The sequence below is a fragment of the Podarcis filfolensis genome (assembly GCF_964270895.1).
Source record: "Podarcis filfolensis genome assembly, chromosome: 9".
In the NCBI taxonomy this organism is placed as follows: Eukaryota; Metazoa; Chordata; class Lepidosauria; order Squamata; family Lacertidae; genus Podarcis; species Podarcis filfolensis.
In genome coordinates, this window is record NC_139610.1 from 23,446,183 (window position 1) to 23,459,671 (window position 13,489).

Here is a 13,489-nt window from a genome sequence, read left to right on the forward strand (position 1 = left end):
TCACAATATGGAGGAGTGCTGCCATGCCACAAGGGGCTAATGTAAATGGGTCCTCAATGTACTACATTTGAACATAAACTGAAGAAAATGAGCTCTTCATATGTGAGCTTTAAAATGTCTTGCGTCAACATTTCATAGTAATTGATGCTGCAACAACCACATGCTTCCAATGAGGTTATTAAGGCTCTCAAGAAGGCTATATTAATGGGGCAATTTGATTTGCTTATTGTTTATTTATTCCCTTGGTGTCCCTCGCTTCCTCTAAGGAGTTCTGGACAGCATAAATGGGGTTTTCCGATTTTATCCTTGCAAGAAACCTGAGCAGTAGGTTAGGCTGAGTTACTGGCTCGAGGTCATCTAATGATCAGAGAGGGAACTGAACCCAGGTGTCTCTGGTCCAGGTCCAACACACCTGCTTCCTGCCAGTATGCCCAAACTGCCCTTGAGCCACAGTGCCTGAAAATAAGACAACACAAAGTCATCAGGACTCCCTCTGTGCCAGGAAACTAACCCTTTGGTGGGAGCTCCTGCAACTTCCTTTCACTTAAGAAAATAGGGAACACAATGGGAAACCAGAGCTATTACAACCCCTTTTGAGTGGCTTATAAATTGCCACTGAGAGAAGTATATTTCAGCAAGTAGCACATTTCTTTAAATTTCTCTCTAATCCTGGCCTGGAGAATGGCCCCCTGAAGAAATGCATGCATAATCCATCACAGTATAGTTCCCCTCCCCCCCCAAAAAAAGCTTATCGAAGCCTTCCTCAGCCTGCTGTGCTCAAGACATTTTGGACCACAGCTTCCATTGACTCTGGTCATTGGCCAGCCTGACTGGGGCTGATGGGAACTGTAGCCTGAAACATCTGGAGGGCACCAGGTTGGAGAAGATTGGCTTGTTTTGGTTTCTCTACATTTCTTTTTCCAAACTTTTATTCTGCTGTCTGCATTTCTGCATCAATTTATTTAAAAAAATTAAAAGTCCTGCTGAAAATTCATCAGTGTATTAATATACATTTGTCCTAATTTTATGCATTTTTGCCTAAATATCCACATTTTTGCAATCAATTTTGACTGTTGCAATACATTTTATGTTAGTCTAGCTAAAACAGGCATTTTATGAACAGTTTTCCATAAATATGCATTTATGCACACATTATCTGGTTAAAGAATTGAATTGCAAAATTCAGGGAAATGTGATTTTCAAAGCATAGTTGCATGTTGGGTTTGTGTATTGTTCTGGCAAGTGTGAATTAGCTAGATACCCATTAAAATGTGAACTGAACTGAATTTCTCTCCCTTTCCTACTTATGGAGTAATTTCTGAAAGCAAAGCAATATCTACCAAGTGTTACATCAGAACCAGCACTTTATTTAAATATAGGAATGCCCAAAAAACCTCTGCTAGTGCGTGCCCAACCTAGTTCCTACATTTATAGTAATCAGAAGTGACATTCTTAATATCAATATACGAATCCTGTTTCAGGTCTTTAGCTTAGGAAAATATGTGTTGTGCAGAGTCTTTTCCAGAAAACCATACAGTCTAGAGCTTCTTCTTTGTCACATGTATTATATGACATTTAAAGTTGATGAAACCATCTGTAAATAATCTGAATTGATGAAATGTTGGGTGGATGGAGAAAGGGGAGGGAAATGTCAAGTTTAAGCTGCAAACAGGTCAGAGGACCAAAAAATGCACATTCAGGAACATTCATAAGAGACAAAGACCTTTGCATGATTATGGCGACACAGGAACAGGGTATATACACAGATGAATGATATCCCTTTCAGTGTCCTGCTCAAAATTTTCTGCATACTTTCGTTTTTATGGGTATAATTCTTAGGTTTTTATGAATACATTTACTAGCTGCTTAACTCTACAATATACTGTGTGGAAAAGTAATAAATGCAAAAGATTTGTTTTAAGGCATGGTGTAATAGTCAAATAAAAACCAAAATACTTCACAATGTACTTGACTTGGAGATTGCAGACCTAAAAGTTTGAGTGCCTTGGTCCACATCCTCAGTATGAGCAAATTCAAAGCACAATCTTTTCCATACTACATGTGCAGCACCCACCTGTGTGCGCAGCTTTGCATATGTGAAGAGGTGCCCCATAGACTTGCACTCAGCCCTTCCTTCGCCCCCTGCCTGCTTCAGCCAGCAGGCTGCACTGCCACCATGCAAAGCATTTGGGCATCTCAAAGAATGCGAGGCCCACCCATCATCCAGTTACACTCGTCCAGACCTCTCCATTCTGCCTGTATGCAGCATAATCATAGTTGTGGCGCACACAATTCCAACCCCTTGCTATTTCCCAGCAGACTGCTGCCTCTGGTGGCTGCTTGGCTATGTCTGATGGTAGGACCAGCCCTGAGATCGAGTCACACTTGGTAGTATGGCATATATCACTCGCCAGAGTGTTGCATGCTCTAGTTATCTCCTGCTTGGACTACTGCAATGCGCTCTACATAAGGCTACCTTTGAAGGTGATCCAGAAACTACAATTAATCCAGAATTGTGGCAGCTAGACTGGTGACTGGGAGCAGCTGCCGAGACCACATAACACTGGTCCTGAAAGACCTACATTGGCTCCCAGTACGTTTCCGAACACAGTTCAAACTGTTGGTGCTGACCTTTAAAGCCCTAAAAGACCTTGGCCCAGTATACCTGAAGGAGCATCTCCACCCCCATCATTCAGCCCGGACACTGAGGTCCAGCTCCGAGGGCCTTCTGGCAGTTCCCTCACTGCGAGGTTACAGGGAACCAGGCAGAGGGCCTTCTCTGTAATGGCGCCCGCCCTATGGAAAGCCCTCCCATCAGATGTCAAGGAAATAAACACTATCTGACTTTTAGAAGACATCTGAAGGCAACCCTGTTTAGGGAAATTTTTAATGTTTGATGTTTTATTGTGTTTTTAATATCTTGTTGGAAGCCGCCCAGAGTGGGTGAGGAGGCCCGGCCAGATGGGTGGGGTATAAGTAATTTGTAAGTAATAAATTATTATTATTATTATTATCATCATCATCATCATCATCATCATCATCATCATGACTCGTGGGCAAGGAATGTCTACAATAAATCAGTGAGAAGCACTTTTACATGTTCATTGGGAGGGGAAGAACCATGTCCTTAAACATGCATAAACTAGAGCACAATTTCCTGATTCACCTGATTCTAACAATAATTAGCCATTTTCAGAAATTCAGCATGTATTCAATTAACACATTGTGGGGTGGGGAGACAGTGTCTACCCAAACATGCACGCATTCCTTTTGCTATCTGAAAAGCTGTACATGTGGAAAGCTCTTCTCTACAGATTTTGGAAACCTTGGAAAAGCAGACGTGTCCTTCTGTGTGCATGTTGCCATCCGAAAATGTACATTGTGAGTTTAGTCTGGGTTTTGATATTTGGTTCGTCTTATGAACGTTCTTTGGCAATCAGCAGAAGGACTGGGACTCAGTCCTGAGGGAGCAAGCTTTGGAAATCAAATTCCAAAGGATGGTGTAACTTCACTGTGACTGAGGCAGTGTTTGTCAAGTCACCACAAGACTTACTTCTGAGCAAGCATGCATGAGAGGAATGTGCAGTGTAGCGGTCCAGCTCCAAGATCTGCAGCACTTTCTCAGTGTGGGCTGAGAGAAGCCACAAGATTAACTGATATTCATCTAGCCTCTCTGCTCCAACCATGAGAGACAGGACCTCAGCAGCATTTGGGCATGCATGCCCGACACACAAGGCTTCTATATGGAATTCCTGAGTATTTGGTATAAGACCAAAATGTTTTGAGTAGAATGCTTTGCTTCTTCCAAGGGAGTATACTTCCTTTTTCCTCTAGACATGGAATGTATAGAAAAATATGTGAGGGAAAGCCTGTGAGGTTTCCTGTTCTATATGCAGGAATGCATATAGCATAGCAAACAATATGGCCTGTATTTATTATGGTGAAAATAGAATTTGGTATTACAGTAAAATTGTACCGTTGTGACACAAATCCTGCAATGAAAATTTGTGGGTCTGGAGCATTGCTGGCTGCAAGACGTGGAGAGAGTTGGCATATTCCAAGTTTATTTTTATTAGCACACATGCAGATACAATCTATCATCTATCTATCTAGTTAATATTTTTACATCAAGTTTCATTACAAAAATATCAGTCCATAACAGCCCTTGATTTGTACTGTTCATGAAATGGAAAGAGAATTTTATAACAAAAAATCCATAAAACAGTTTTTATTTATGAATATTTAGAAGAAAAGTCTGCTTCCTTTTCCAAGTCATTTGATCCACAGATAGTTTTATACAACGTTATCCATAATCAAAAATGTCACCCATAATCAAAAAAGAATAAATGCATCAACCACAAAAAGAGAGCAAAAGAGGAGACAGATTTACATCAAATTGTCCCTGCTCCCATCCCAAAACATGCAAATAGAGGCTCTTACTTTTAAGTAAGAAAGAAATCATTATTCAGGTGAATACTGTTAGAGGTTCAGCAGCAGACACAAGGTTCAGGAGCCATGGTGCAGGAGTTTAAGAACAGGTCAAGAAGTTCTGAACTGGATGGAAGCAACAAATATGTCCCAACAAGTTTCCACACCCCACCCGCCAAGCTTTTAAAGATGAGGCATTGTGCTCTCGCTCTCAATTTGATGCAAGACTACACCCTCTTGGTTTGGTGCCTGTCCAGTATGTATATAAGGACTGTAATTTGTATAGAGATGCACCTCATCATAATGGGGAAGACAGGGACCAGACCAGGTAACTTGTCAGCTTGCTCTTTCTGCTGCCTAGGTGCAGTAGATAGGCTGGTCTTCACACCCTGGTCTTCCATCTTATGGTTGCTTATACTGAAAGTGGATGTGGACCAGACAGACTTTCAAAGGCAGAACTTCAAATCCTGGCCAGCCCAGGGCATTTTTCTGCCTGTGGGAGAGCAGCAGGTGGTGCCTGCTCCCAGCCCAAATGAAGATGAAAAGTTACTTTGGCACCTGGGGCAAAACAACAACAACCCTCAGAAGCATCTCTTCCCAGCTGGAAAAATAACAACAGTAGCAAACAGGAATAGCTAGCAATCTGCCGTATTTAAGGATACCCAAAGTCTGTTGTCTGGGGTGCCACAGCAGAGCCACAGCAGAGCCACCCTTGATTCAAACAGAAGACTGTCCTATGAGAGTTCTTCAAACAGACAACCATCTTCTGTAAAACAGGGCACACAGCCACCTTTCACAGTGGCCCCACCACCTGCTTTCTGTGTCAGGAGAAACTCTGCACCCACCCTGTAGTGAAACTCTTGAGACCGGCGGTGGGGAAAACCATGTCATCGTCTCTAGCACTTGTTCCAGAGTTTGGTGGGGAAGGAGGAACCTTGAGAAAATGGCTGCAGTGTGTAGACGTTAGAAGCGTGCGTGTGTGCGGGACATCTTAGGAGTGGCTGTCAGTTTGCACTTTTGACAACAATGAATTACTATCAGGCATGTGCCTTCCTTTGCTGGGGTAGGGAGGACTCTGGACAGTCATTCCAATTCCCCCCCCCCCTATCCGATAGCACTTAAAACAATGCCCTTTTTCCATTTGCACAGTTTTCGAGCAGAAAGGTATTTAAGATGCATGTAAAATTCTTCTCAGTCAGTAAGTTGAGCCTTCACAGTGAACAACCCATTGATGAGAGAAAACAGTGTGTTGTGGTTTTCTCCACCCATCCCCCCCCCCACTGCAAATGTGTGTTTGCTGCCTATTATTGAATGCTGTTTTGTTAAATTAGGGAACAGAGAGTTTTTTATTCTTTCCCAGAAGTGCCCTTTCAGATTCTGTAATTGCATGTTCTAATCCCCAGGAAGTGAGAGAAGATCACTCGCGATTGGACTCCATGGTGCTACTCATTCTTAAACTGGACCAGCTAGATCAGGATATTGAGAACGCTCTCGGTTCAGCATCCTCGCCTTCCAGCACGCTGACACACACACGGAGACACATACCTGTGAGCTTGCTTGTTTACTTATCTTTTATCCCAGTTGCATATTTACCTCTGCTGCTGCTTCTTCACCCTTCCCCTGAATGTGTACACACCATGCACTCAAAGTGCATGTAAAACACATCCCCGCCAGCAAAGAAACATGGGAACTGTAGCAGATCCCTCACAGAGCTATAATTCCCAGCACCCTTAACAAAGCACAGTTCCCAGGATTCTTGAGAGAGGGGTGTGCTTCAAATGTATTTTAAATGTGTGTGCAGCCTCTCCCTCTTTTTCCTACTCTTGTTGGTCTTTCTGTTTCAGCACATGTAATTTCTCCTTTATAAAAAAATAAAAGGTGTGTATGTATGTGTGTTTGTGTGTGTCTGTGTAATGTTCCATTTCCTAGCCTCCAGCTACTCATTTATTCCTTCTTGGCCTCCCTCCACTCTGGTAGAGTTATAAGAACTACTAAAACCAAAGCAAGTGAAGGGTACAGAATTCAAAAGATATTGGACTCCCCTGTCTCCTGCCAAGCTTCTCTGTGTGTTTTTTAAAGGCAGTCAGACTGGGGTTAGAGTCGTGCCAGCACAATGGTCTGATGCAATGGGTGCTGAATTTGCAAGAGAAAGTGCTGAAATGTTGTGTTTTTTATTGGGTCAGTAAGACCCAGCACCCCAGGCAAGGAGGCATTTATGGGCTGCTTACAAATTCTGCCTCGGTTAAAATAATATTCTGACAACAAAGCATTGTTTGTCTTTTTTTAGATAGTTTTATGTTGTGATATTGGAAAGGATGAGGTAAAACACTATTCTCGCAATACACACAGACACACATGCACTTTTAGAGACAAAGTCCTCTTTTTTTTTTTTACAACTCCCCTTCATTTCAGTGATTCTGGTATGGAAAATATAGTGTTGTGTTGTGCGTTGTTCACTAAAATTGCAAACCAATGCCCACTTGGGACGCGGGTGGCACTGTGGTCTAAACCACAGAGCCTCTTGGACTTGTCGATCAGAAGGTCGGCAGTTCGAATCCCTGCGATGGAGTGAGCTCCCGTTGCTCGGTCCCTGCTCCTGCTCACCTAGCAGTTCAAAAGCACATCAAAGTGCAAGTAGATAAATAGGTACCACTCTGGCGGGAAGGTAAACGGCGTTTCCATGCGCTTCTCTGATTCGCCAGAAACGACTTAGTCATGCTGGCCACATGACCTGGAAAAACTGTCTGTGGACAAACGCTGGCTCCCTCGGCCAGTAACGCGAGATGAGCACCGCAACCCCAGAGTCGTCCGCGACTGGACTTATCTGATGGGGTCCTTTACCTTTACCTTTTATGCCCACTTAACGAAGAGTAAGCCTTATTGAACTCAGTGGGACTTTTGAGTAAATGTGTATGGGACTGCCCTGCATGTTATTTTTACCCTTTATTTTGTTTATCCCTGAAATAAGCTGGATTTTCAAAAACAAAATCACAGTAGTGGCATCTGGTAACTGAATTTATGAGATTTGCTAAGCCACTGCTATATATAGATACATTGCAATGAGATGGGAACAAGTTGGTAGATGTACTGTGGCATTTCAGACGGCAGGTGGAAATCACCTTTTTAAAAAAATAAAAAATAAAAATGATGCCATTGACAGAAAATTCCTTGCAAGTAGAAAACTAGGGAGGGGGTTGGGCTAAAACTTGTCCTCCTCGTGTGCTAGGATTTTTTGCTCACTTTTTTTCCAAAATGGGTTAACAGTCAAAAAATAAACATGAAATCCGTATTTCCAGTCTAAGGTGGCAGAATCTATTCTACCACTTCCTGCTACGTTTATAGACCCATCATCAGACTTATCTGGGGCTCCTTAATAAGAATATTAGTAGCAATATTATTATATTATATTATATTATATTATATTATATTATATTATATTATTATATTATTATATTAATTTGTATACTGCTCTGTATCCATATGTCTCAGGGCAGTTCACAACACAAAGTTACAATATACGAAAAACAAAATACATAATAAAATTAATCAAAATAAAAACAATAAAAACTTTAAAATAGACAGGTGATAGACAAGCTTCGGTGAAAAACATCTTGCCTAGATCTATTGATCGTCCTCTTAATGTGTGCTCATAAACGAGAATCAGATAGGTTGTCGACTAAAGTCTCACTTTATGCTGAGCAATAGGCCTGGCCATTGTGCTACGGGAACTTCATGCTGAAATCATTTCAGCATGCAGAGGTCCTTAGGTGGACCGCTTGATGTGGAAAGGATTCTTTGAATGTGGGAAATGAAAAACAAACCAACCAACCACTGAATTATATAAAGGCAGTTTACATGCTCAGTTGTTTTCCATAGGAATTCGTTGTGCAAAACTACATACTGAATTGTGGCCTCCTCTGTAAATCAAGGATGGGGAATCTGTGGCCTTCCAGGTGTTATTGGACTACAACTCCCCCCATCCCTGATCATTGGTCATGATATCCAGGGCTGATGGAAGTTTGAGTCCACACATTCCTCAGCCCCGTTGCAAATATTACAAAGAGTTTGAAGCATTGAGACATGCATAGGGGTGGGAGGGAAATTTGATTCGGTCTGCATTAATTAGTGAACCTACCTACCTGATTCACAATTTCTGAAACAATATGCAAACCGAAACACAGATACCCTTTGAAATTCACACTTCTCTGAATTTTGCAATACAGTTCTCCAGTCAAGTAACTTGTAGAAAGGGGCATAAGGCAAAGTGTGTATTTATTAGTGAAAGCAATGTACTCAAATGCATTTTATAAAGGAAAACTGCTTTGCAACAATGTGTCTGTTAGGCAAAAGTGTGTACAGAGGCAATTTTAGGGGAATTAGAAGAAATATGCACTAAAAAGCTGTTGGGATTTCATAAGGACATTTTATTTTTTTTAAGCAGACTGATGGAGAAATGTGAGGAACTGAACTTAAGAGTGGAAAAAATAAAAATTGAGATAAACTAAAATTGACGGATTCCCCCATCACTAGACATGGATGTTACCAAGTTTTTGTTTACACTGTAAGTTTTGAGAAACCACAAGAGGTTTCACCTGCACAAGGGTTCAAATGATGATATCACTCCAGCTGCATAACAATTTCCACATGGTGCTGGAGGTATCAGATGCTTCCAGAGACAAAGGTGCGGACATAATCTGAGGTGTACAGGAAATACAAGGAGAAAACATGCCAGACTTCTGAAAAAACCTGGCTCCTAAACAAAGGATTTTTTTTATAAAAAACACAAAACGCCCCTTTAGGGTGTTGCAGCTTTGATCTCAAGGTATAGTACAGTGTCAGGGAACAGCAGTGATTAGATCATCATTATTTCTTAGAACAAGAATGTATAGGAATGTAGAGAAAGTTGCAAACTTTTTTATAAACAACAACACCAATGTGTGATTCAATGTATTTCCTGTAGGTAATAGAATGGTAGCCACCTAAGGAATATGCACATCCCTTAAAGAGATTTGTCCTTCTTTTCTTTAAAAAAGGATTTAGAATTGCATCCTGATTCTAGAGTGGACATTGCTATACTGAGCCACCAGCAAGCAAACGTACCACCCCCACCCTCTCCACCTCTTCCGCCGCCCTATGTTGCTGATCGAGCATTTTCCACACCAATGACTGGTTCTGGAGCTAAACCAAAGGCTGGGGTGAGTCTTAAAATTATTCTATGGTAGCATTGGTTTTCGTATGGGGAGAACTGGGAGAAGAACAAGTAGCCAAGCTCCGTTGCCTTTGGAATGTGGACTGCCATCAAGATCTTACAAGGTTCGTTCACATTTGCTATTTTGCAGGGGAGAAGTTTCAGGGATGCTCCCGGTGAAATCTGAAATTGAGTGCTTCTAAGTTGGGGGGTGGTCATGGGAAGGCAAGTTCCTCAATTAAGCAGGATTTGGTTTCATGAGATGCTCCTTGATCAGAGAAGACCAGAACATGAGACCTGCTGACAGAGAAGGTGGGTCTGCCAGCAGATCCTCCCAGTGGGGGGTCCTCCTCCCTAGTAAGGAAGTAAAATGTTTAGCCTGCCAATTCACATGGCAGACCTAAGGTCAAACTGCATGTGATGTGAATGGCCTACACTGTGCCTGTGCCTTTCCCCTCCCTTGCTTATAGCATTTCCGGGAAAGATTTGCATTGGAGAACTGCAGCAAGGGCAATGGGTCAAGCTTGCTGCAACCCAAATCTCTCTCACACAGGGAGCTGCTTGTGGGACTGAGATGGGAAACTTGTGCCCCTCCAGAGATTGTTGATCTCCAGCTCCCATGGCCCCAGCCAACAGGGCCAATGGTCGGGGATGAGACCTGTAGTCCCCCAACATCTGGAAGGCCACACAGTTTTGTTTTAGGAGATCAAATATGATGGGAGATCTCAAGTAGCATGCAGCTGGCCCTGGGCCAGAAATGTGTGAGCAGTTCTTTTGCTCTTTGGTCAGTGGTTCCCAACCTTTTTTTTGGCCATGCCCCGCCTAAGCATCTCTGAAATCCTGATGCCCCCCACCAATGACATATAATTCTTATTATTCGAAAAGTGAACTCCTATTCATGTGGAGGAAGCCTAAAAGGCCATTAACTGTTAATAACTCATTCTCGAATTGCCCACAACCCTTAAAAATCAAATTGCCCCCCTGTGGTGTGTGTGCCCCACGTTGGGAACCACGGGCCCAGGCGAAATGGAGCTGAGCAGCAGTGTGACATCAAGAAGAATAGAGGGCAATGATAATAACTTCTTCTACTTTCTCCTCTTGGAAAAGACTTGGTGGCGTTCACAGATGTGCAGTGACACTCATCCAAAATGATTCAATAGGGTTGGATGTGACCAGTTGTGTTGCTCTTCATTCAGCCAAGGAGCGCTGGTTCCAAATGGTCTGGTTTCTGTTTAAATTCATTGGACGCATTTCCCAACACTGTCAAAACTGCATGCTTCAGCTGGCCAGCTGCGGAGGATATGTGTTGTGGAATGTTATCATGTCAAACTGAGTAGAGAACAAGGTGGATTTTATGCTTTGTGTGCCAGTGGGGTATCTGTGTGGGTTACACAGGCCACAGCAAAATGTGTGACGGAGGTGAACAAGGGGCTCCCCTTTGGACTAGGAACTCAACTGTTAGCAGATGCTCCATGTGACGATTTCTTGAGTTTTCAATTCTGATATACCACTTCCTGTCTTGTAAAACGATATTTTAGAGGTAAGGATCTCTGGTGATCATACATGATTATACTTGAATACATGCATTAGTGGCTTTGGATTCATACATGATAGAAGGTATATAAGAAGGTGCCTTATACTGAGTCAGATCTTTAGTCATTCTAGACCAATACTGTCTAAACTGACTGGCAGCTGCTCTGCAGGGATTCAGACTCCCCCAGCCCTACCTGGATATATTGGGGATAGTACCTGGGACTTTGTGCATCCAAAGCAGATGCTCTACCAGCCACTGAGCTATGGACTCTTGGAATTAGCATCTCAATAATTTCCACCATTAAAGATTATGGGAACTACCAAGAGTTTTATTACCTGTCATGGGTGGCTTCTAACTGGAATATTTGGAATTAGATTGCCGCAAGAGAAATCTTTCTCAGAATGTATAGTTCTGTATATCTCACTGGCCAACCTGTATTTCATATCTGCTCATTGTTGTTAGATTTTGTACAAATTCTGAAGCCAGCCAAGGATCAATAAAAATAGATAAAAATGCTTTAAAAACAATAACATTAGGAGCAGTAATGTACTAAGGTACCCAGCTAAGGATAATTTGGTTTGTATTTCCTGGGTGAAATGAGTAAGGACACTGAGGTTTGTTGGATAGTGAAAGTCAAAAACTAATTAAGTTCTAAGACTCAGCAGCATTTATTGCGGTTTTCAGTCAGAAGTGAATTCAGAGTTATAACTGTCCCAAATTACCCTCAATGTGAAATTTAAGCGGAAAGATATGCGTCTCCCATAGCAAAACCCAACTGGGGAAAAATCAGGTCTACAGAATCTAGTTAGTTCAGCCCAGTAGGATGTTGTAGGTCACATCAAGCATGGGTTTCATTATTAATTAATTCATTTGTTGCATTTATATTCTGCTTTTCTTCCATTATGGATTTTATACCTGAATGTAAACATACATAAGGATTCCAGATGGTCTCCCATCCAGGCACTGCCAGACCCATATTTAGCTTCAGCATGATTTCTGCATCGTATATCTTCAAGCTGACATCCTAAGATGTCATTTGTTGGCAGAACCAGGAATGAGAAATGGAGATGAAAGTCTGAGCAAGTTTCTTAATGGAAAGTCCAAGGCTGCCCACGCTTTTTTAGTATCAAACTCCATGGTTCAGCCCATCCCTAGGCTACTTGGGCCAAAACTCATCTGCAATTTAGAATCCCAGCAGCCAAAAAACACTTGTTCCAAATGATCTGGTTTGTGTTTAAGTCAATTGGAAGTTCTTTCCACCACTATTGAAACCACTAATCTGGCATGTCTTATTACCATGCAAAAGTAAGTTGAGCCAGACAACTCAGATCATGAAAAGAAACAAAAGGGGAGCTGGAAAGGGTTCATCAAAAAATTGGATGTCCATCAGTGGCTACCAGGTGAATCAAGCAGAGCAACAATAACAATGTGGAAATCTCTTAATAGCACCTCTTATTTATTGGAGTTTATTGTCCATTGCTATCTTAAAAATAATAAAATAAAGGTAGATGGCTACTGAGAGCTTTATTTTATATACTTTCACTCTGGAAAGTTGGACTATGTATAATATGCCCACTTAAGATATTTTATTTTGTTCTTGTGAGCTGCTATTGTAATATTTTTGAGACCAGTGGGAGACCTTTTTTTAGAAGGGTCGGGGAATGCATTTATTAATTAATTTTATATAGAAAACAGTGGAAAGTCTCAAGTTATATGAGGGAATGGATAAATATAATACACTGTTAACGCATGGTAAACAGTAAGATAATAAAAAGTGATTTGGTAAAGTGATTGATCTTACTACTTTAACGTCTGTGTATAAATCATTTTATTCAGAGTAAATATTAGGTGCCTATAGGGATGCGGGTGGCACTGTGGGTTAAACCACAGAGCGTAGGACTTGCTGATCAGAAGGTCGGTGGTTCGAATCCCCGTGATGGGGTCAGCTCCTGTTGCTCGGTCCCTGCTCCTGCCAACCTAGCATTTCGAAAGCACGTCAAAGTGCAAGTAGATAAATAGGTAACGCTCCGGCGGGAAGGTAAACGTCGTTTCCGTGCACTGCTCTGGTTCGCCAGAAGCGGCTTAGTCATGCTGGCCACATGACCCAGAAGCTATATGCCGGCTCCCTCGGCCAGTAAAGCGAGATGAGTGCCACAACCCCAAAGTCGGCCACAACTGGACCTAATGGTCAGGGGTCCCTTTACCTTTACCTTTAGGTGTGCCAAAAACAGATAGTATCAGAAATTGAAAAAATGAGAGGTATTGCATCACTAGATTCCACAATCAGTTTCTGGGCTGGGTGTTCCTCCTCCTGAGCAGCTGATAGACCTGGTCCATGT

The 13,489-nt window shown here is 42.0% G+C and overlaps 1 protein-coding gene across 4 annotated transcripts in view; it reads left to right on the forward strand.

The window, feature by feature from the left end:
- Positions 1 to 13,489, forward strand: part of DLC1 (DLC1 Rho GTPase activating protein) — a 241,822-nt gene that overhangs the window by 32,811 nt on the left and 195,522 nt on the right. For 2 of the 4 annotated variants that reach the window (XM_083630057.1, XM_083630058.1), the window contains exons 2-3: positions 5,832 to 5,975; positions 9,462 to 9,623. In XM_083630057.1, coding sequence (XP_083486183.1) covers positions 5,832 to 5,975; positions 9,462 to 9,623 — 306 coding nt within the window. The remainder of the gene's footprint in view (positions 1 to 5,831; positions 5,976 to 9,461; positions 9,624 to 13,489) is intronic. The other 2 variants (XM_083630059.1, XM_083630060.1) reach the window with 1 other exon arrangement.